Source organism: Melitaea cinxia, chromosome 16, assembly GCF_905220565.1.
Source record: "Melitaea cinxia chromosome 16, ilMelCinx1.1, whole genome shotgun sequence".
Taxonomy (NCBI): domain Eukaryota; kingdom Metazoa; phylum Arthropoda; class Insecta; order Lepidoptera; family Nymphalidae; genus Melitaea; species Melitaea cinxia.
Window position 1 is genome coordinate 7,685,237 of NC_059409.1, and position 25,831 is coordinate 7,711,067.

At 32.4% G+C, this 25,831-nt stretch overlaps 1 protein-coding gene across 1 annotated transcript in view; it reads left to right on the forward strand.

The window, feature by feature from the left end:
* Positions 1 to 1,288: 1,288 nt before the first annotated feature.
* Positions 1,289 to 25,831, forward strand: part of LOC123661254 (semaphorin-2A) — a 113,253-nt gene continuing 88,710 nt past the window's right edge. Inside the window, exon 1 of the mRNA XM_045596241.1 lies at positions 1,289 to 1,481. Coding sequence (XP_045452197.1) covers positions 1,289 to 1,481 — 193 coding nt within the window. The remainder of the gene's footprint in view (positions 1,482 to 25,831) is intronic.

Consider the following 25,831-nt stretch of genomic DNA (forward strand, 5'->3'; position numbering starts at 1 on the left):
TTCGTCTTAAGCTCATACATATCTATACATATATGTATTGCTATAAAATAATTAAGTAAGTTCTTTAGATTTGTATTTAATACATTTGTAAAAAATTACCAAACTCCAAAAAATTGCTGGTTTTATAAACGTTCCATAAACATAATTAAAAACCTCAATAAATATAATATCATTTTGTAATACATCGTGTTTATTACTTGGAACCTAATCGCGTGTCTTATTCTGATAACCTACTCCACCCCTTTCCTAGTCCCTTTTTTGAGGCTTATCTATTTAATTCATCGCAGGACTCTTTCAGACCCTGACCGCATTCACGATATCGGCCACATGACGAAGGGCCTAAGGATTCGGGTTAAATTTACCAGAAGACATTTATTTATTCACTGATACCCACGATTACGATCTCTTTGGATAACTGGTTAACGATGAATGATTATATTTTAATATTATAATGTATTAGTTAGATAGGGAAACCTTCCTTTGGACTTTTAAAATATCAATGTTAAAATGAAAAACCATAACGCGTAATTGCATTTGATTTACCTGGTATGATATAGCTGCATATCGTGGTTTCCATTACACGAGGTGTATTTAATGCTATCGCCGATCGTAATGGTCGCGAAGACCATTAACGGGCCCCACAACACAACTTTTTCAATGTAAACTCGAAAGCAAAATTGTCATTTTTTATTTTGTAACAGGCGTGCTTTGTTGCAGTTTTTTTATCCTATTATTTCATTATTGGTTTTATGGTGTTTGCATTTTGGAATATGATGACTTTTATATTAAAAGAGTTTTTATTATATCAATTTATTTTTATTGTTATGATCATATGAGATCATATGAGAAAAAATGTATACTTTTTATTTCGTATACTTTAAATTTAAACTAAATAGTACCAAAAAGGTAGTAGTAGTAATATCTATGTACTACGCTTACAACTGTAAAAAAATCTTAAAAACCCAATTGGCTCATTAAGCTGCTAACCGTCGCACCAGCGTTAGCTCGTTTTAGGCCTAAATAATACTATATTTAACGCTGTTTATTAATTTAGTGAAAAACTTTTTTTTTTCATTTTTATTATTTTATTGTGATATTATTATATCATATTCAGTTACTTTTTCATGAATACTGGAGTTTTAGTTTGAAATAATTAATTATTTATTATTTCTATATTGTTTCCAATCTGATTTTTACATTTCTTTCCAGGAAATAAATAATGAGTTCAACGCGTTAAAGTTAACTCCTGTGTAGTGTTGTGTTTTTGAAGTGACTGTGATAAAGAAAGATGCGGACTATGAGAGTATTCGCTCTATCAGTACGTTGGTTTGCGTTCCTAGTTGTGAGTGTAGAATGGCAAGTCCATTCTCAGGCTGTGCAACAAACTTCAGAAGTAGACAGCTCGTACAACTTTTATTATGAACAACCGTGTTGTACGGGACCCGTCATTAAGAACAAATATCATGTCAGACACAAGAGAGGTGAGTTATTCACATTTATAAAAAATCGTTAGCACATGTATCATTACAAAACATTACTTCATTAGTTGTTCATATTTCCTTAAGCACGTTTTAAGAGTGTCTCTCGATTCCTAGAAGGCTGTTTAGCGAATCATGATTCATGATATAGCAGAAAACATCAAACAACATGCAAAACTTTTAACATGTGTGCGTAGATCTGTGCATGTATTCTTAGCACGAACACATTCAAAACCGCGACGCTTTCAAGGGTACGTAATGTAAAGTGAGATAGATGTATATGACTTTAAATGTGTAAAGTGAGACAAAACAATGCTTTTATTTCATTGCCCTCCCTGGTGTCAAGAGATTTTAATACAGTTGTAGTTAATGTTTCTTTATGATCAGTAATTTCCTAAACGACGTACACACGTCTAAAAAGCCTATTTTTTACGGTTGTCGATAGAATAATAATAGTGTTTACTCGCAAACAGAAAAAAAACCGACTTAAATTACATCAACAAGTAATACCACGTCGGTAGACGAAAAAATAGTCAAGTAATACGCATTATTATAGATAAAAAGTACTCCTTAGATCTCAATCAAATTTATTTGAGACCACAAGACAAGTCAAGTACCAGCTTTTTATTAAAAAAAGAATAATCAAAATCCGCACACCAAGTAAAAAGTTATAAGGTAACACATGAAAAATCCAGTCGAATTAAGAAACTCCTCCTTTTCTTCAATTCTAAGCATTTCACTTTAAAATTTGAAATGTTTTATGTAGGTGCGTGCTTTATCTTTTTTAGGTGTCAATTGTTACTTTCCCAGGACAGCACCGGACGTGGTCATCTAAGCCGCAATATTAATGTGCAATTTACCGCCACCATTAAACTGTGGCTTAAACAGTTCGCTTATATCGTAATGAATGTGGAAACTTTAATCATTAAGCCTTGTCACAGTTAATGAAAATCAACTAATGTTGTTGGTACGCAGACACATCAAACCTGACATAAGTTTATAGCTAACATAATGTGTGCCTTGTATATTCCAGAAATACTTATCACTTTAAATTTTAATATATTGGATACTTAATGCATTTTCCCCAAATGTTTTACCCTTCGTCCGAATAATGAGAATGCAATCGGCTCGTCGAATTCGGATGCTGTTTAACTCAAACGCCATTAAAAGTGTCAATCACGGGGATTTTCGAATGACAAAACCGATTATCGGGCATATTAAGTCTGTTATTGTTATCGACAACGGAGCTCCGGCCATCCGACCATGAAGTAGATTAGGGACCTCATATAATGCCATATTTGGCGTCAGCTGCACGCATTGCATGCACGCCTCTAGCTGGCATATTTTTTCTTGCATTTACTAATAAAATACTAATTTAGAGAGTGAGCAGATACGATGGTTGAATTTTTAGTACACAATTCAATGCTTGAAAACTTCGAGCTACTATTGAATTTCGGTATTTTACCAGAATTTACCAACGAGGATAATAGTGCTACAATGAGGTCGGTACAGCTAATAGGAAATGGTGTTTTTTCAATTGTTTAAGGAATATTCTTTCATTATAAAATATTTAATCTAATTATTAACGAAGGCATAAAAATGTTGTGGCATAAAAATGTATATATATATATATATATATATATATACGATAAGTTTCTTAATAATGAAAATATACATTTTCGTAATAAAATCTATAAAATTGGAGTGTCTGTTTGTAATATTAAAATAACCGTTTTTTACCAAATGCATATGGATGTACTCGTGTACTCGGTACATATACCAAAACAACATTTTTTACAATTTTTGTCTATCTGTCTGTCTGTCTATTTATTCCGACTAATCCCTAAAACGGCTGGACAGATTTTGACGAGACTTTCACTGGCAGATAGCTAATGTAATAAGGAGTAGCTTGGGCTACTTTTATTTTAGAATTTCATTTATTTTATAACTTTGCGAAATTAACAATAACGTTTTTGTTAAATTCCACGCGGACGAAGTCGCGGTCACAGCTAGTCTCTAAATAAAAGTATATATTTCATTTTTATTGTGTATTCTATTCCAAAACATATTCGCTACTTAAAAAAAAGGAATAGCAGCAATTAATAAAACAAAACTAAAACGACTTTATCGTTCCATTTAATTTAAGTTGTTCAAGTGAGGAAGTCTCATCGGAGGCAAATGTCCATACTAGTGGCGAGCAAATAAAAAGTGTAGAGAAAGATTTGAAAGAAAGGACTCACTCAGCCGAGCAATGTGGAAAGGGTAAAAAATAAACACAATGAGTTAAGCAACGAACGGCGCACAACGTCCGGCGTAGTCAAAACTTGAAGCGCAAGTTGCTTTGACCGCTGACCACGTCTCACTCGAACTGTCCAACTCACTAAATAATGTTCAACAAGATGAAATATTCGTTAGCATTTTAATTTACAAACAGCAAACTCTCAATAAAGTTGAACTGGAAATCTCGGTCATAGATTGTATGATAAAATTTATTTTTTATTTCCAGAAACATAATAATTCCTCTGAGACTTATACGATCATGGAAAATAATACTGAAAATATTATTATTATTTTATTTAATAGTTCTCTCTGATTACTTAAGCAAATAATAGCTCTCTTATCTCAATAAGGCCATTGAAGAAGATACACTGCCGAATCAATGGGGAGATGACATTACTTATTTTAGACATTCGTACCACAAAACATTTTGTTTGAAATTTGGTCACGTATAACGCAAGAAGGGCGTCCCATATCGTATCTTGTAAGCATTGCGATTGTCCATTGTATTCTCGCGAGACAAAGGTTTGAGGACGCTGGGAGGAAGCTTACCTTCGTCAAACCGCTTTTGGAATCAAACGTTCAGGTATTCGCGAGTGATCAACCCACTTTATCTCAACAGCGTTCACGCTTCGACGAATACGCTATATCATTGTGAATGGTATAAATTCACGATAAAGATGTATATATTTTGAAACGATTGATTTCAATACGATTTCTATGTTTATCATATTTATATTTAGAAGACAAGTTAACACTGTGGTTACAACATCCGGCTTATGCGCTAGCGGTATCAAGTTTGATCCCCGCACACATGCAATGCATGTATAGGAGTCGTAGTTGGGGCATTTGTGCTTGAGTTGTATGTGTTTACGGTTATAGAATATTTATCTTACTGGGAGACAGTGAGAGATTGAGTCGTTATCCCGAGTAGAAATTTTTTCATGTTCCTCGGGCATGATGGACCATCTGGACCATCATGCCATCTGGACCGGATAAGGTATGTAACGCAGAAGATTTGTCTAGACCTGATCAGGATGAGATGAGATTTCCTGATCGGGTCCAGATCAAGCATCTGTGTTACATACCTTGCCTGGTCCGGGTCGTGTAAGCCCTGTCCGGTCCTTTTAAAAAACACGAATGTATATTCTTGAAAAAATTGTTTAATAAATAAAAAGTAAATTGATATTATAAATATGTTACTTAACATAATAATTATTAATATTTATTTCCATTTATTTTCCAATGTATTATTTATTTTTGTTTTTACTTTAAATATCAATTATTTTTATTTACTTTTTTACTATTAATTAATTATTATAAATAATAAAATTTTATTTATTAACTTCTATTAATTAACTACTAATTAACTACTTACGACTGCTCTACTGAAGAAATGGACTCCGTGCTAGACTGTCCTGATAACTGTATATATACTAAGTGCGCTTAAAAACATCGATAGCGCGATTCAGGCTCAGTTCACGTAATCTCTTTCAGGCTATCCTAATCTGAACCAGACCTGGTTCTGATGCAGTTATTCCTTACCATGCTTGATTAAATTTTTTACATCAGGCTTTTCTTATCCAGACCGGACCGGGTCCTGATCCAGTATGCCTTACCATACTTGATTATATTTTACATCAGGCTATCCTTGTCTGGACCAGACCTGGTCCTGATTAAGCTTGCCGGATCTGGCATGCCTCATTCTATCCTGATCCGGTCCATGATCTGGTTGAGCATTACTTTTTTTCTAGTCGGGATGAACGACTGATAATATAAAAATAAACATATATTTTGAGTTTGATTTTAAATGGTACTTGCATAAAATTAAATGTAACTACATAGTAATGATTTTGCTCTAACTGCTTTTTAGTTATAATAATTGTGTTTGCAGGCAAACGGAAAAAAACCGACTTCAATTACATCGACAAGTACATCAATATACAACATAGATAGACGAAAAAATAGTCAAGTAACTACGCGTTATCAAAGATTACTCAAGAAGTGGTTATCAGATCTCGATAAAATTTAAATGTGACCACATGATTAACATCAGCTTTCGATCAAATTAAAAATTATCAAAATCGGTACACCCAGTAAAAAGTTATGCGGATTTTCGAGAGTTTCCCTCGTTTTCTCTGGGATCCCATCATCAGATCCTGGTTTACTTATCATGGTACCAAACTAGGGATATCTCCTTTCCAACAAATAAAAGAATTATCAAAATCGGTTTTTCACCTTTCGATTAAAAAAAAATTGTCGAAATCGGTCCACCCGGTCAAAAGTTCTGATGTAACATACATAAAAAAAAAATATAGTCAAATTGAGAACCTCCTCCTTTTTTGGAAGTCAGCTAGAAATAAATACTATTGAAAAAACAAAAAAAAACAAATTCAACTGTTCAGATTATTGTTAATTTAAACCGCAAGTATGTGTAAACATTTAGTTTTTAAGTTGTGAATTGTAAATATGTATAATATTGTAAAATTTTGAAAAAAAATGTATATTTGTATCAATTATCGTTGTAAGATTGGTAAGTAGAATAACTGTGTCGCTCAGTATATCGCCTATATTTTTAGGCTAGTTACAATTTACATATTTTTATACCGTTTATAATTATTTAAAACATTACTCAAATATCCATTTTACACACATAAAAGATACGTGTACTATTGTACGTATGTGCATATAAAGTTTAAGATATAATTTTCAACTTACTTGTTTTTTTTTTATTCATCCTAATCGAATGAAGCTGGATACATGAAGTATGTTCAGAGGAGTTTATCAGAGCTTTTAAAATTGAGAAAAAAATAGTCACTAAAAGTCTGTACAGGATTTGCCATTTTAAATATAGCAATTTAAGTTTGTAATAATACAACCCTTTATAAGTTGAATTGGTTAATAATCGTTTGTATAGGAGTACTATAAGTCTATAACCCAATAAGTGTTCTCAAAGTTTTTCTTTGAAGATGGTGAAACTAAATAAGTGGATTTTTTTCTGCATTAATTAGGTCCAAATTAATAAAAATATGACATACTTCTTGAACTATGCTCTAAATAATAGCTAATAAAGATCATTAAGATTAAACGGTATAAAACAAAGTAAAAGTCTACAAAACGCTCTTACTCAAAGTGGATGCAAACCTTTTTCTTTTAAAGAACAAGAAAATGCAATATTCACAATATTTAAAGAAAAATTAAAACATTTAAAAACGCATTTATATATTTTTCTTGGTAAAAATATTTTATCAAAATTTAACTAAATTTATATATTCCACACACACGTTATTTAACGAATAATCCATGTAATTATCCTTTCACATTTTTTTTCCGCCCCATAATTTTTTTCTTTTAACTGGCTAACATATCGTTGATTACGATAACGATTCCATTTATTAAGTACAAGCGAGTTCTACAATTACTCGACGAACATTCAGATAATTACCGATTTGCGAATTGTCACAAAACTATTAATTAAATCATTTTAATAATGAAACATATCTTTGAATAATATTTTGTCAACTGACATGAGCGTTAAATCGCTTATTGATATCCTATTGAACGCTATTATTAATAATAGCCCTTAACGTAACAAATAAAATATAAGTATAAGTAAAATAAAATATAAGTAAGTTTAACGAAGCATTTTTAAAGCAATAATACAAATTAATTATTACTAATTGCATTTGTAACACTTAATAAAATACACGAACCACTTGAAGCTTTATTATAAATAGGCTTCATTGTATTAGATTAAAGTCGTCTTTTATGAAATTAATCCTCGCATCCTAAGTAGCGTTGCTGCGGCATATAAATTAAATTATGTTCAGCACTCTATCCCCTTTAGACCTTGAGCCATCCACATTAACTTTATAACGCGCTGCTTTGTTCACTTTAAAACAATTGTGGTTGCAAAGAGATCCACAAATTCCAGTCGTAAAATACTCATCACGGACTAGCTGACGTCTACTACGGCCATTGTTGGTAAAAGGCATCAAAATTCTTCCCGTCTGGAAAATTTCAGCTTTGTTCTCAGAATGCCCGAACGCCGAAGCCGAACAAGTTACTTAATCTCTGCTCCATCCCTTTTATGTTTCGTTCGTCAATACTTTTATAAGTTGCACCTCAAGTGAATTTCGCAACTTTGCTATTTTTCGTTAGTATGTCACTTCTCACTAGAGTTATTTTCTGTTTACAGCATTGAAAAATTTAAAACTCAAAAACGTACCTAATTTCGACAAGTTTAATTTTCATTCAACATTTTTATCATCTGTTCATAAGATTAAAGTTGTCTAAATGTGTTAATTTTATTTTCAAACTATTTACATCAGAAGGTGAAAATACATATTTGCTTAAACTAATTTCCATGTATAATTTATTCTTAGACAGAAATGTAGTGAAATAAATTTTTTATGTAGATCTTTGTGAAAATGAACAATATACTTAGTACCAGTACGTCGGTTTAGTGGCATTTGCAATGTTAATTTTATTCCACTTTAGACACCGCATCTTTTTGAAATATCCATTTAGTTACATGTTCTACCCTTTTATATTTACAAGGCGCTTATACCTCGACGACTCTTTTAGTTGTGCGTAAAGTTTTATTAACGCTGACGGTCGCAGGTTCGATAACTGCTCGGTAGTTAAATTTACAAATAATTTTAGTTTCGTTGAGTAGAATAATCTTTGTCATTTGTAGTTAATATTAATTAAGGTACTACTCTAGGAACATTCCTAGTTTCATATACATACCGTAGTCGATGGATGACTACAACACCAGAAGCGCGCAAGCGAGCAAATAAGCGGAGCAAGCACGTTGTCGTCTTTACCCCGATCTTCCCCAGGATCTCTGGTTACCTTACTCACAGGAACATAGAACTACTCGAGGGCAATATAATTTGGCTGTAATTTGCTACAAGATTGAGGTACTTCTTTAATTTTCAACAAGATACTTATAAACTCTGCTACTTACCTTAAAAAAATCCATGTACCTATAATAGACGTGTAATTAACAATTCAAACAAAATGTTTAATACTTTTATGTACGGGACTTATCGTTATTTATATTTTGAGATTCCTGATATTTCGGCGGTGATGTATGCGGTCACAGGAGTCGTCGTTATTAATAGAGAACGTGAAGCTTAAAAACTTAACGTATAAAAGGTTTAATAACTTTTTCTGTATTTTTTGCGAAACGGTAATATAATATATCTAATCGTGCAATCGGGATCTACATTTTTCAATTATTTAAAATTTATCAAAGTATTATATCGAAATATTTTTTTTATTTAGATACTATAACCTCACTGATAGAACATACCACATAGCTATTAAAACATTTTTCTACTATATAAATATTATATTAAGCTCGAAACACATTCGACGATTTTTAGTAAGTAATTTAAAAAAGTCCAATTTAATACAATATTTTTACGTATAATCACCAAAAAATTACTGCTAAAGTAATAACCTCATAGTTCTTAATTAGCACAGAGACATATTATAATAAAACTGGATCTTTTTGCGTTGGTTTTACATTTTGTGGAAATCAGATTAAAGTATCTACATAAAATAATTCATAAAATTATACTTACCCACGAAATTCGAGTCATTGCATTACACGTTCTTGGTAGTTATAAAACTCGTTTCTGTTTTAAAATTTTCGTTTGTTAAAATAATGGAATAAGTTTAATTAGTTTTTGTTGTCGGTGCCTAGTCTTAATTAGGCTTCGAATTTTGCGTAGTAGGTAAAGTACCTTTGTAGTTCTTATTCCAGACTTCTTATTTTTTAATTAGTTTCATTTGAAATGAATGTTATAACTAAGTTTTTTTTTTAAGTTTGAAGACCTTTTGAATTTAATAGATATATAGTACATGATCGAAAAGCTTCGTAAATCTTAACCGTTAATTGCAGCTTTTCTTATCAAGATATTAAATTATAGGTCTTACTTTATGTACTAAGTCTTTAAATGTAATAAGAATAAAAAAGAATTAATAAGAATTAAATATCAGCAGTATTTTCTGGGTATAAAAGACGCCGCGTAACATGTTTTAGTAACACGACTTTATTATGCACTTCCACTATCTTCTTTCACCATATTTCTTTATTACATACCCTTTCGTATGTGATTTTATTATCATTGCTCTTTAACGTTCGCTAAAATACCGTGAAATTCAATGTATAAGTGCCATTTGTTCGATATACTTTTATTGCAGCTGTCTTCACAGGTATAATAATAATCATAATTCTTTATTGCGGTGGCGTGTGTCTCGAATTCTCTCGCAAAGGAACAGCGTATGGGTCGATCAATACGTACATTTGGTTTATTCGAATGCATTTCGTCAAAGGTAATTCGATCCGACTGAATCGACGTCCTTTTGTTTTGGCACTTATACGCCTTTAGTTTGTTTTTGCCGTAATCCAATACTCAGGCGTTCGTGTTACTATTGACACTTCGTACCAAAACATAAAAGCGATTAAAAAATAGTTTGATTCGATCATGTTTTTTTCTATACAAGAGAGAAAGATAAAGTCTGTAAAGACAGAAGTAATATTTTTATCTAAATGATGAATTTAATCTCTTTAAGCTAAAAAGAAATCTATTGCACGATATCAATGATATGGCATCCAAAAAATATAAATTAAAAGCGGTCTTACAGCGGAACGTGGTTAGAATACGAATGACATTCATAATATCCAATTTTGTTATTCTAAAACCTGTTTGCCTAAAATATATCGTCAATCATGTATTTTCATTCAATCCGCGAAACAAAATTGATCTACAACATTAAGCGTACATTTACGATCATGATATAAATTGCCTGATATCACCGCTATAAAACAAACCACAGGATTACCGATTTAAATTCGTCGATAGCAAAGCAGTTAAAGGGGACCTTTATAAATTAACGATGCCAATTTCCCTAATGACATTGTAAAAGGAAAGTTTACGATTAACGTATAGACTGTATACAACAATACATAAATATAATGGTATTGTGTTACTATTTCGGGATACGTAGCGTTCCTTTCTACGTAATTGCACACACTATTGTAAATTCTTAAACTAATACGTAAATAACATGATCAATAGTTTCAAACGTTATGTTACGTTTCAAATGATTAAATCATTCTATAAGAATTTCATTGTTCTAAAAGTTACCCCCCCCCCCCCCCCCAATAAGCTAGTAATTGTAACGACGTAGGAAATTCATTCAATCAGATTACATGCGCCAAAATAATACGCCGGTGTCTTAAAATTAATTATACATGCGTCTTTATCAGTTGTCCGCCTCAGGCCCTTCTGAAATGCGCCGATCATTTTAATATTTTGTCTTAACATTTGTCTATCGCAAGTAATTTCATTGTATATAATGTTAATCTTTTATTGCTCGCATTATTTAATTAATTTAAAAGTTTTATGCGATATTTTTAAAGTATAAAAGGTCCTGTTTATTTAAGGGTATAACTATCATCCATTAAATTTTAAGAAGTTTTTAATGTAAGAGTTATACATACATTACTAAATTACGGGAACAATACTTCATATAATTTTATACAGTTTTGTATTACTAAATAACTACGTAATACAAAACAAAAATACTAGTAGTAAAATATTGTGTTTATTTGGAAGATATTGTATAGAAATGTAAGATATTTTGAACGTCTTTGTATTTTCCTCGATTATATTTTTGCGAATGGGTTATTTTATTATCAAATTATTTCGAAACATTTCTATTCTATAATGATGGAAATGAATCCCAATCCTTCATTAAATTAGGGCCGTCCCTCGATACAAATAGGTAACGACTTCACCCGCCGCTGCCTCTAAATTATATTACTTTATTGTTATACTTTTTTTTTACTTTGTTCCCCCGAACTAACGTAATTGGCTTGGGATCACGCTACTATAACTATAAACTGCGTTATTGGTTTGGCTTTGTAAGGCTATTTCCCTTTGTGTGTTTTAGGTTTCCATTTGTTCAACTATTAACTCTATCCAATAGTTGTTCTGACATATGGGAAAGCAGTTAGTTATAATATATTTCAATGGGAAAAAAACACGTTTATTCAATTTGATATTGTCAATTACCTTACGAGACTTTATGTATACTGTCAATGATGTGACATATCGTTTACAATTAGACTTTCGCCGCATACTATCTATTATTATGACCAGAGGAAAAAAGGTTTTGGTAGTTAATTCAAAATTGAACCGTTAGTTTTAGTCTTTACGTGAAAATGTTCTGCACAACGAAATTACTCATTTGTTATCACTCATTACGAGCCAGCCGAAGAAAGTAGACGGCATTTAATAATAAGAGTCTACTAACTTTACTTCAATCACGATAAAAAAGTTATATATTCAAAAATTGTAGTCAGGTCTTAAGCTGTATTTGGTTCTCCGTGGCTAGTTAGGATAACTATATAATAATATTTACGAATACAGTTTAAATTAAAAGTATACGGAAATGCTCGCCAGAAACTTTAGCTTCTACTTGTCCGTAGCATAGAATATGTTTGTTATAATAATTTGGAAGGAATCCGCAATTTATCGTAGGTTCAATCCAGTTCTTGACAAATAATCCCTATGAAAGTATATCGTTACCTTGGTTTTTAACCGACGTTCAAAAAAGAAGGATGTTCTCAATTCGTGTGTATTCTTTTTTATGTATTTTACCTCAGAACTTTTGACTGGGTGAACCGAATTCGATAATTTTTATCTTAATCGAAAGGTGATGTATGTCATTTGGTTCCAATCCAGAGTTATATCAAATAATGCGTATTTTTTACCTGATTATTTTTTCATTGACTTTCGTTGTATTATATCGCGTAACTTTACACTGGATGTATTGATTTTGATAATTCTTATTTTAATCGCAAGCTGTAGCTTGTTTTGTAATACCATTTAAATTTGATCAAGATCTGATGACTATTTTTTGAGTACTCTTTGATAACTCATGTTTACTGGACTATGTTTTCGTCTACTTACGTTGCGTTACTTGTCTATGTAATTAAAGTCGATATTTTTTTCGTTTGCGAGCAAACACAATTATTGAATTAATCTTGTATGTAATTCTAAATTATGAAGGTCACAGTTGAATTATGAAAGAAACAGGTGAATCGGTCATTTATTACTATTGCCTATATGTGCTACCCTTAAATTATTAATAACAAATAGTAAATCTTTAGGCATTTATAAAATTAATTGACCTAAATAACATCATAATTTGATAATTTTCCAGTATAAAAACTGAAATTTAAGCAAATTTATCAAATTAAAATATCTAACCCAAAATTAATCAAGTCATAATCACGAAGTACCTTTGCCTGTCATTTTTAATTACTTGTCAATTAATTTCCGGCTCCGTTCAAAACAGAAAGTGTCAAAAAACTTCTTTTTACTTTAAATTGAAAGTGCTTTGTGGTTTTTTGACAACTTATTTTAATATTTTATTAGGCTTTAGTGGGTACCCACACAGTTTTAACGTAATATGGTTCCCAGTAAAAAAAATTAATCAACTACGTCGGCAAACAAGCGTTCGCCTCGCCCGATCACACTTTTTGTAACGCTCTAGTCACGCATTCACCAGCTTAGCGCTGCCCAAGTCAAGCATGTGTAATGAAGTTTTACTTCATAAGTTCGGAGAAAAATTACGACATATATATACAAGGATTATCATGCAAACAAAGTCGCGGGCAGCAAGTAGTATTTTAATATTTAAACGATGGAATGGAAACCATATACTTCAGATGTACTCGAAGCCGTTGTTCACAACTGTACATGGTCACTAGACGTGTGTTTTGGAAACCAATACCACGTAGGCACTCAGGTCGTACATGCAGACCGATCGAGAACACTTTGATCCCTCTCGATACGAATCGGAATCGCGATTGATATCGGCTATCGAGAACCGCTGAAACAATGACCCCCTTTATCACGCCGTTGTTGACGTCGGATTAGTGGCCTCGCGCTTGACGCCAGGACCTAACACGACCCCATTAGAACCAGATTCGGTATGTGTATTGTATATAACGATTTCTGTGTATTATATTTTGACTGCGTTTGAAGACGTTTTAATCAAAACTGAATTTATCTATACAAATAAATAAAATTGAAGTGTCTGTTTGTAGTATTAAAATAACGGCTTTTTACTGAATGAATATGGATGTATACACGGTACATATACCAAAATAACTTTTTTTACAGCTTTAGTCTATCTTTCTATATGTCTGTTTGTTCCGGCTAATCTCTGAAACGACTCGACCGATTTTGACGGGACTTTCACTGGCAGATAGCTGGTATAATAATGAGTAACTTAGGTTACTTTTATTTTAGAAATGTATTTATTTCATAACTCTGCGAACTAAACAATAACTTTTTTGTTAAATTCCACGCGGACGTAATCGCGGGCACAACTAATTGAAAATAAAAATTGTCACTATGGAAAAATACTTAATAATTCTTCTACTTATTAAAATAAAGACTTTTGCATGTTTTAAATACACAAACCATGTTTTAGTGTACTACTATTTATAATAATATATGACTAAAAATAAAATACTATATTAGCCTTTTTAAAAGCTTAAATCGTCAAAACGCCGTTTAAAACGAGTTCTCGTAGAAAATCTCAATAAGTTAGTAGGCTTAAACAAGCTCTTTTGAATCATTAAAATCCCGATTCAGAATAACCTCAAGTAGAACAAACGACCTATAAGGAAACTCAGTAGTGAGAGAATTTCGGTTGAAGTAGTAACTCGTTTAAAAAAAAATCCACTTTGTAATGGAAATTGCATTTACTCGTACTTTTCAACAACTTGGAGTAATTTTATTTTTTACGCAATATTTATGCAACTACTGCTACTAACGCACCTGCATTTTCTGAAGCTTTGTCATTTTTTACGATAAAAAGGTATAATAATGAAATCACATAACTGCGTCGTGATCATATAAGGAGTTATAACTTAAATTATTTAATGTTTTTATATTATTCGAAGCTAATGAATAGACAAATTAATAATATAATTAGCTTAACGTTAAGTGATGTGGCTAATTATATTAATTAATCATCCTTTAAACACAATTTAATTTAATTAACTCTATGATGTATTGTTCATGCAGTAATGCAACAGTTTTGACCGCTAGATGTTTGCAGCATTGATGTTTGAAGCATTGGGATCATGTGAATTACTTGAAAACAATATACACACACATTTGTATAATGTATACAAACTCCATAACGTATAGTCACAAATGTGACCATACTCGTATCTTACATTTGTGGTGATTACACAGTTTCTGTCGTTTGCTCTTTACTTAATTATTTACTATATTAAGCTGTATGAACTGATTGTTTTTTTTTTTATACAATGATAGGCTTGCGTTTGACTACTATTTCACCTGATGATAAGTGAAAATGCGGTCTAAGATGAAGCACGCTTACCTAGAAGTAACCTATTCACTCGCGACTTAAAGATCCCCAGGTTATAGTTTTCCGGAAACACAGACGCTGGTAGAGAGTTCCATTCTTTGGCCGTACGGATCAAGAATGTACTAGCGAATCGCTTAGTGCGTATAGGGGGAATGTCAACCATATAAGGGTAGCGTAACGCAGAGCACCTGGTTGTACGAAGATGGAAGGGGGAGAGGGGTACCAGGTCATGGAGTTCCTGCGCACACTCTCCGAAGTGTATCCGATAAAAAACCGAGAGGCCGGCCACCTTACGCCGATGATGCAAGCTTTACAGCTTTGCAACGACCAGTGCATCATCACCGATGAGCCTCCTGACTCGTCTCTCAATTGACTCAAGAAGCTCCAGCTGGTACTTGGCTGAGCCATCCCAAAGATGAGAGTAGTAAAAGAGGATGCATGATCGAACTTGCGGTTAATATAAATTTATAAGCTGTTCCGGAGTGAAATACTGTCTCACCTTCGAGAGGACATCCATTTTTTTGGCAGCTGTTTGAGCCTTTGCCTCTATGTATGAGCCAAAATTGAGGGTAGATGACAAAGTTACGCCAAGAAGCACCATGTGGCAGGCTATGGGCACGGGCACATCTCGGAAAGACGGAGTCAGATATTGAATTAGTATAATCAAATTAATCATCCCTTTTAGGTAATGTTCAGAGATAAATTCAGAACCGTAGTCTTCATAACACAATAACTTTAACATGTTAATTAACACTATACTATATCTATTTACGTTTATACAGTCACAAGCACTAAACCCTTGACAAAGTGGAACTAACACGATAGTCAGCCCATGTAAATAAATGCAATTTTCATCCTAATTCAGCGTATTCTACCAGTGCGGACAGATTATGCTATAACATAAAATATTATTTTTCCGAGTAAACTAAAAATATGTTGAATTTTTACGGTAAGCATTCAAAGCGGCTTATCTTTGTCGCAGTTTTTCTTTCTGTTTATTTTTACTTATAAAATAGTATAAGCAGCAACGCTACAAAAAATTCTTCCAAAATTATAACTGATACTATTGTATCAGTATCATACTTTCAGCTTTAACAAAACTAGGTCGCTTTTTAATATGTCAAAGATATTTCTGAATGGTTATTAGACGAGCGGTCGGGTTGATTGTTTAGATAATCGCGACATCCAGTCAGCGTCACTGAATTAACACGATTGCAATTGACAGTCTACGGACACTCCATTAAACCTGACTCAATTACCCGACGTTTATCAAAGGCGTAAATAGAAAATCATCTTTATCGGGTAATGGATATATTTATACAAAAAAAAATGTATTGAACTGATTTTGCAACGGTCGCAATTTTAAACAATAACAAGAACCCATTTTATCTATTATATTGAGTTAATATTTGCAAATGAGATTAAAAATGACTTAATATTTTACAATTACTTATTTTATTAAATGATGGGATGTTTACACATTATACTTTTTACTTGTAATCCAGTTTATATGAACAAATAGTAAACGATACTCTTTTAATTAAATTCACATTTGGAGAAATTTCAAATTGAAGTAAAAGTAAAATTTATTTAGTAACAAAAAATTAAATAACGAATCGCAATAAAACTGTCCTAAACCAATCCACTTTAATCCGCTTTTATTAACGTTTTCCATTTTATCTGCCGTTTCGAGTATCTTAATGTAAATATAATTTCTTATTTAAAAAAAAAGTAAAAACAGACCAACCGCTGTAGTCAATTACAAAGCTTAAAAATATCGCTGGCATTATTCCTCGTATTTAAAATGAAGGGTTTCCGATCCTTTAAACCGCTAAAAACAACTCAAGATTCCATCGCATTAAACCAGCTAAATCTGTATTTTTTGCGAGCGGATTGCCACTCCGCGAACCCTGAATATTTCGGAATTTTGTTAATATCCCAATCCTCCTTTTTAACTCGGCTCGGACTTAAGCAACGGTATTCACCGTTAACAGTTTCATGATTAATGACTGAAAACTCTTTGATGGCTTTTTAATTAGAGCTAAAATAGGGGTGTAATACCGGCGCGGGCGGCCGACGGAAGGTTGTTGCGGCCACCGCTGTATTTCATAGAGGGTGCGGTGGCTCCAAATTTGCAAGGCTAATAAATTGCGGAATACCTAGGCCTTATTGGATCAATGTTGAATCGCTCGAGCGGCACTGGATTATATTCCTTAAGTCTCTCACTCGCTTCTTCATAAAAAAGCCGAATGTATTCTTTCTTACCTTTGTGCGGTAATATACCGAAAAGCATTTACTTATCTGTAACGCAGGAATGAAATTTCTAACTTTGCATTACAAATTTATTTCCTCGAACCTCAAGGCTCGCTTTTCAGATTATTCCTATTCTTCAGTGAAAATAGCGATTAATATTCAATATGAACAGCCTATTTGAGTGATTGTTTCTGGAGCTGGCTATAGAGATCGAAATCGGCTTTGTTGTCGGCACTTTCCAATTGGAGAAATAAGCGTTTTGATTTTAATAAAATATTAATCTTAAACTTTGGATTAATATTGGCCTTTTTCCTTTATTTCTGTTAATGTAATGAAAGGTACGAAAAGAAAGTAATTATTTGCTTATCGGTAGATTCATATTCTTCTACTAATGGTATGATAACAGAAATAAAAATCGTTTGTGTTTATTTGTAACGAAATTGAAAATGATGGTTTCCTATGAGAGGATTATCTTCAAAGTTGGTGCGTTGAAAACAATGGCTCGCGAGAACGTATTAAGCAGCCACTCCGAGCAGTTAGGAAAAAAAGGAATTACACGCCCGCTTTATGTCAAGTGGCAAATTCTTTCAAATGTTTTGCTTTATCAACGTTCTGATTACGTAAACAATGCAACTTGTAACACACGTTTAAGCGGTTAAAAAGACGCTAAAAGTGTTTAAGACAAAGTAACTAATTTGTTAGTGAATAAATTATAAAATGTAATTCTTTAGCAACTCTTTAAGCAATATTAAAATAATCATCTTAGGAATCAATAGTAAAACTATATAGTTTTAGTTGAAATTCAGTTTTGAAAGGTCGATAACTATATCAGATAAATATTTATTTAAATTTCTTATTATATTCAAATGAAAACACTTCAAATCTTTATCTACTTTAAACCTATGAACCTAATAATAATACCTGCCTTATAATTAAAAAAAATAGACTCTGAATTAAATAGTTAGATAATAGCAAAATTTAAATTATTTTAATATAAACTTTCCCTCTTAAATTATTTAAATGTAATTATTCACTGAATATTACAAACGTAAAATTAGTACAGTTTTACAAGATGGCGTTAACGAAATCCGGGAACAATGTAAAAAGTTACGCCGCCTGCAAGGGCCTCAGCTGCGCCCAGGAACTGTTCGTAATATATGGTTGTTATTAGCGAACAAAGTTTTAATTTCACTCTAATCCGAATGTAATATATTGCTTGTTTTATTTATTCATTAAAATAAGAATACTACTTAATTTAATGTTTTTCTGTACGACTTAATTTACTTTCTTTGTTGTTTCTAACGTCTTTATTTTTGGTTTTTATATTTTATTTCTTTAAATAATCTAGAATCTATGTAGGTACTCATTTGATTATTTTTTACAGACTGTATAGTCAAAGAGCTACTCGAACAAAAGAGAAAAAAGTTAATTATTTACATTTTCAATTTAATTGCATTTTTAAATAATTAAAAAAAATACAGTCCAAGAACTTTGCACAACCCAAGAAATTTAGTTCGAGATTTATTTTCATATAATCGGATGTAATAAATCAGCTATTAATAATATTTTCATTCATGACATAATGTTACAGACATTATCTATATTTTATTCACTGACAATTTCGTTATCATTTTATTAGTTGGCATTCTTTCCCCTCGAATGACTCACAGGTCACATATATTAAAGGATCCATTTCATGCCGATTGTTCACAATTCTAATAAAAACGGCTGCTTCAGGACAAAGGGCCTGTTCGTATATTAACTTCTGTTGAGATATCGCTAATTCATTATCATCATCATTTAGTCAATTGAATATATCTTACTATTACTTCTATATATCTTACTATTACTATTACTTATACTCATAAGCTGAAATATATAAGCTAAGAATATCGAGTATTTGTATCTTTGTTTTTAAACGGTTTTATTTAGCTCACCCCGTTTGTTTTATTTTTTTATTTATTCTTTATTCTTGGGTCAAATTTAGTAATTCAAATTTCACCCTCTTTCTGTCAACCGATTAATCTGAAATTTTGTATACACTTTGGATTTTGGTGACAATACAATTATGTTTAATCATTATCATTATAAATTCAAGATGGCCGCCGCTACAAAATGGCGGATAATTTATGTTTTATTAATCCCATCAATATGGGTATCAAATGAAAGGACTCAACAAGCAGAATACAATATACTATAAAAAATTGAAATCCAAGATGGCGGCCGCTACAAAATGGCGGATAACGTAGGTTTTATCAATCCCATCAATATGGGTATCAAATGAAAGGGCTCAACAAGCAGAATACAATATACTATAAAAAATTGAAATACAAGATGGCGGCCGCTACAAAATGGCAGGTAACGTAGGTTTTATCGATCCCATCAATATGGGTATCAAATGAAAGTGCTCAACAAGTAGAATACAATTTACTATGCAAAATTGAAATCTAAGCTGGCCGCCGCTACCAAATGTCTGATAACAATTTTTTATCAATCCCACCAATATGGGTATCAAATAAAAGGGCTTGACAAGAAGAATACAGTGCACTATACAACCTCAATATTTAAGATGGGCCTTGCAATAATGAAGCACTAAATGAATTAAACAGAATGCGAAATAAAAACTAAAAACTAGAAAATAAAAATAGGTAAAAAAACTTTTTAAGTTAAACGGTTTTATGTTAAACATACATTGCAATGTTTAAGATAAATGTACTAAAAACCAAAAAATAATAAAATAGATACAGTCGTGGGAATTATAAACATATGCATAGACTAGACTAAAATAAAACCGTGGGGCACGTCAATTGTCTACAATGTTTCAAATGTTTTGTCGATTAAAGACAAACTACGAGCAGTGAAACGATTCCTCGCCAGCCAGCAGTGTGAATGTCCAACGATAAACTAGTTGAAACATCTCTTTTATTTACATGGAGTGTATAACTATTGGAATTTCCATGAGCAAGAAAATAGTAAGTAATTTCCTCACCGTCTGCGGGCCAACTGCCTATTTTAACGACGAATTAAACGATTCTTCTATCGCACATTAAGTCGATAATTTGTAGACAATTGACGTGCCCCACGGTTTTATTTTAGTCTAGTCTATGCATATGTTTATAATTCCCACGACTGTATCTATTTTATTATTTTTTGGTTTTTAGTACATTTATCTTAAACATTGCAATGTATGTTTAACATAAAACCGTTTAACTTAAAAAGTTTTTTTACCTATTTTTATTTATTTATATGTATATACATATATTATGACAAACACATAGATACTTCTTAAGCCATTTACAAGTATGTGTCAATAAATTTGTAGTTGCAACTTTTTTATTAAATTAAATACATATATACAATTCACAACTTAAGAATTAAATAATCAAATATAGTGATGGTACAAATCATGTCCGCGTGGAATGGTGCCAAGAATAATGGCAGCATTTCTCCGTTGAATCGCTATGCCGATTCTCTGGGCAAAAAAATGCACCAGCCCTCTTGTCACTAGTGGTGGCAATAAGACGAGGAGTTATCTCATTAAATTTTTTAGCACTGCTACTCCAAGGTCCAAGTGTGTCGACTACAAACGGCACAAAGATGTGATTTGGAATTAGTGACGAATATTTGTGCTGTTTAGTCGTTTCAGCTTTTTCCCGCTCCCGCTCTTAAGGCTGTTTCCCTGACATGGGATGTAGCAAGTATGTCAACGCAAGTTGCGTCCTACAATAGTGCCCGTTTCCTTACTCAAGGAACCAACATCAATCCATCAGATCTCTTGCCATCATCGAAACTAATTCCAGTAGGCTCGATAAGAGCAAGAATGTCGGTGGTGGTAATTTTTTTTATGTTATCACTTAGTGAACAGTTGCAGGGAAACCTACCTGAACTCTTGTTACTGGAAAGGTCGTTTAGTCCGAAAGAATCGACCTCCTTTCCACACGGACATCTGTGTTCAAAGCACAGTGGAGATCCCAACCGGAGACCGATAGCAATTCTAAAACTTTCACGGTCTAAAAATGTCCCAAGATTTTTTACGACATTGCGTGTAACGAGTGACCTGACTTTTTATGTAACGCAGCTAGAGCCTGGCCTAGCAGCCTGGGACGTTTTTTGTCACTTGTAAGATTTAGCGTCAAAATATGAGTATTATTAACTATTGGCATATCCTTATGTTTTTGTTTTGTAACATCCTTCGCATTGGCAATAGCCATTAGAGCAACTTAACTTCCAGTTAGCATTTTTTTTTTAGCATTGCATTAGTAGTGTCTGTAATTTGGACTGAATTTACTTTTAAGGTGTCAGAACATAGACCCTTGATAGTATTCACAGAAGCAAGAAACGCAGGAAGAGCAACTCTTAAACGTTTTTTTTTTTTTTTTCACGCCAATGCCACCGTTTCTAATTGGTAAAGTAGCTTGATTCCACAAATTTTCATCAAACGATGAATTAAGATTTTTTTCTATGAAATTTCTAAAGTGGCATCAAGGTTTTCGGTCAGTCCAGGGAATTTCCAAATTGGGGTTGCGCGAAAACTATCCATTAATATCGAGACCAATTTTATCAATCTCGTTTTGAATTTTGAATCTTTAACGACATCGTCTACTTTAGCTCCTATGGTTCCATCTAACCACCATACGTTCAATTTCGATTTAAAATTCGAAATTTATAACAAATTAAATTGCTTATAAGCTCTAAATTTATTAAGAATATTGACACATACAAAGATTTATTTATATTTGTTCTAGCTTAAATTAATATTATAAATGTCGACATGTATAACATGTTGCTTGCTTTCAAAGATTTTTAAGCGGAGTACGCTGTTCATAATAATTTTTATCAAAAATTGACCTCTGTAAGCCGCTTAAGTCAACAAAGAGTATAAGTAAACGTTTCCGTTCATAGATTAACAGGCACAGCAATTAAACTCACATTAGCCTATAAAATATGAATCGGTCGCACTGCGAGGCGCTAAGCAATTTGCTTAAGCTGCTTGCAAAATGTTTTCCTTTACGAAACTCAAACAAAACAATTTCTCGGAGTCAGCTTCGTCCATTTGGCATCCGGGAGTAGGTTTAACTCCAAACAATAGTTAAAGGAACAAAGAAAGTTAGACTCTGCGGTCGGACCGTATGTGAATCGACAGTCGCATTGTTTTACGCTTTAACTCAAAACAATCAATTTAAATAAAAGCTTACTACGTGTGTAATGTCTAGCTACTGGTGAAATTACTAAAATAGTATACGTAGACATGTTTATATTTTTAATATGAACTTTAATATTTCCTCGAAATATGGTAGGTATTTATCATATATATTGATCATTTTAGTATATCTATTAAGTTTGATAATGTAAGTCAACTTCTTTTGTGAAATTAATTTAATAGAAACTATTTAATTATATTTAGAGATAATTTACCTACCTGATTTGAGTCTTATTTTCTTATAAAATTTATAACAAATGTACTTTTAAAAATCTGCTTACTCTAATATTTAAATGACTATTACAATTCCATAAATTTTATCTTTTTACCACCCGTATAAAGCTTAATAAATTATCTTTTAGATATCGTTATAGTATATTGTAAAATGAACTTCACAAATGTATATCTAACTTTATATAAAAGATTAAAAGAAAATTCTTTCAGTATGTTTACAAGTAAATTTACGCTGAAAGATGCATCGTTTCTATCAAGACACAACCAGAATATACGAGTATGTAGGAAATGCCATTAGAGTTTTCACTTGGGTCGATCTGGGTCTGGTGATTTATTTGCGGGCATGAGGCGTGAAGCAAATGAACTGCAGGCGCATTGAGATATACGAGCTCGCGCTAACTAGGGGGAGATCAGGAATGTTCGGATTGTAGATGCAACTTTAACCGTTACTTTAATGTCATTAGTGAGAACAAAGCAGCTCAACTTGTTTACAGAGTAATAAGAATGTGATGTTAATGGTTTCAGACACATTATTCAATTTTGAGGTAATCTCTGATATATATATATATATATATATATATATATATATATATATATATATATAGTTGTCTAAAAAGGTTTTTTTATATATCTATTCAATACACACGCGGTCATCTGTTCCTAAAGTAAGCAACATAATGCTTGTTTTATAGGTAACAGCAGACTGGTAAAGCTACATATTTTTTCAATACATATATATATAAATATATTACACCCAGACTCGGGGTGGGAATCGAACCCACAACCCCCGGGGCAGAAAACACTAACGGGAACCACAACAAGAAAATGAATATATTTATAGGTCCCAAACAAGCGTACGACTCTCCTGATGGTAATTGATTACCGTAGACGCCGGCAACACCAGGATCATCGCAAACGTGTTGCCGAGACTACCCACCCATTAACCCCCTCCCCTCCTAAGAGATCTGGTCACCACACTCACCACAAGAACACAACACTGCTTGAAAGCAGCTGTGATCTTCTTTAAGTTACGAGATACTACCCCAGATGAACTGCTCCAGATTTTAAGTAGCATATTTCCTACTGTGCCCTACCTCAGCCAAAGTTTCATTTTTCTATCATTTTAATCAGTATTATTTAAATGGGATCTTCTGTAACTACAGGAACATAACGCTGCTTGAAAGAAGAATTATTGTGTAAGGTCGAAGTACTTTCCCAATCCGGCTGCTCCAGATTTTGAGCATCCTGTTCACTTCCTGATGTACCCTATCTCAATTAAATGGGATAATCAGAGTCATTAGTGTAAATTATTCACCAAAGTAAACATAGTAACATAATTCTTACTTCACATAAAACTACCCAAGTGGTAGTAAACTCCTAAAATATTTGAAGTAACACAATATAGGATATTATATTAATACCTAATGTGAAATATCTGAATTAAAGTCAAAAAATCACAAACACAAATGTATAAAATAAATTATAAAATAGCTTTAAAATGCATTGGTATAAAATATAAATCAAAACATACGGGTACAGAGCTGTGCGTTTGCAATTCGGCTTGCGGTGAAGGAGTCATGCCAGATTCCGCTTTCCAACTGTCATTGCTAGCGATTAGTCAAGCTGTTAAGTGCTACTTTCCACTTGTTTTTCTCTTCACAGTCAGAAGCTGTAATTTATGCGACTTTACAGTTTCACAGCGAAATTTGCGATCGGCGGGGATCCCGGCAAAACCGAAAGTTTATTTATGGAGGTATAGTTAGAGCTGAAAGTTCTGCGGTTGCAGCGAACCTTTTTTGTTTCCGTCTACTTACTGAGGAATTAATCCTCTTGCGTGCATCGAATAGAAATTTTCATTCAATAGTTATTTTTGAAGCAATGCGAATGCATTTGTTAACTCACTTTTATACTTTGAATCTCCATGTGTTAAGTTTTTAACTAATAATAAGTTTACACTGCACAGTTATAAATGAACTTAAATTTTAAGTGTTTACATGAAACTATAACTGTATAACGAATATCTTTTATTTGCGAAAGTTAAACCGTAACTTAGACGTACAATCTCGTATATACCTCCTCGTGTAAACTTCTTAAACAGAGCCCGCGTTCCTTACACAAACTTTATAAGGAAAGTCAACAGCGAGCCGAGGTGACAAAGGTGCAAAGTCTCTAAAGAAATACCCTTAACAAATAACAGGTTACGCACACAAGACAGTTAACGGATTGTTAAATAAGGTCATTTACAAAAAATGATCCTAAATAATCATACTTTTGAATTGAGAATTTACACACATTTTTAAATTTAATTAGTAATTGTAATTATTCGTTATATATAAAAAAGAACAAACATCCCATGTTCTATCTGAAAAACTTCATAGCTACTTCTAGGCCTTTGTAACAGACTGGACTTTCAGACTAGACTTTCGTAAACAAACATGTTTAATATTTACGTATTTTAATACTTTTGTAGCAATAACAACCCAAATATATTTAAAATAATACTAACGTTCTATGAAGTATATATAATAATATAATTACATAATATGAACACGGCTTTAATCAATAAGTCGTATCTATATTGAGTCCCTTGTTTCGCGTTGTTTGTGTCGTGTATTGACAAGCAATCCGTAGCTAAAAGAACCATACAAACAGTAGAAGTGGGCGGATTCAGTGATTGCTCAAGGCAGCTCCAATGTTTATTTATCTGCCTTTGCCTTTGATTAGCTCCTTCAGATTTATAATAAAAAGTAAACTGAAACAGGTCAAATAAAATTTATTCGCTAAAATGTTTGCACTGTGAAATGTGTTCCTAGCTGTAAGTTAAAACGAAATACAAATAAATAAACGATTTTCTTTGTATAATTTTAACTTAATGCAGCATGTTTTTTTTTTCACAAACAAATTTATTTATTAATATTATTTTTATTAAATAATAACGCCCAAACGAAGACGCTGT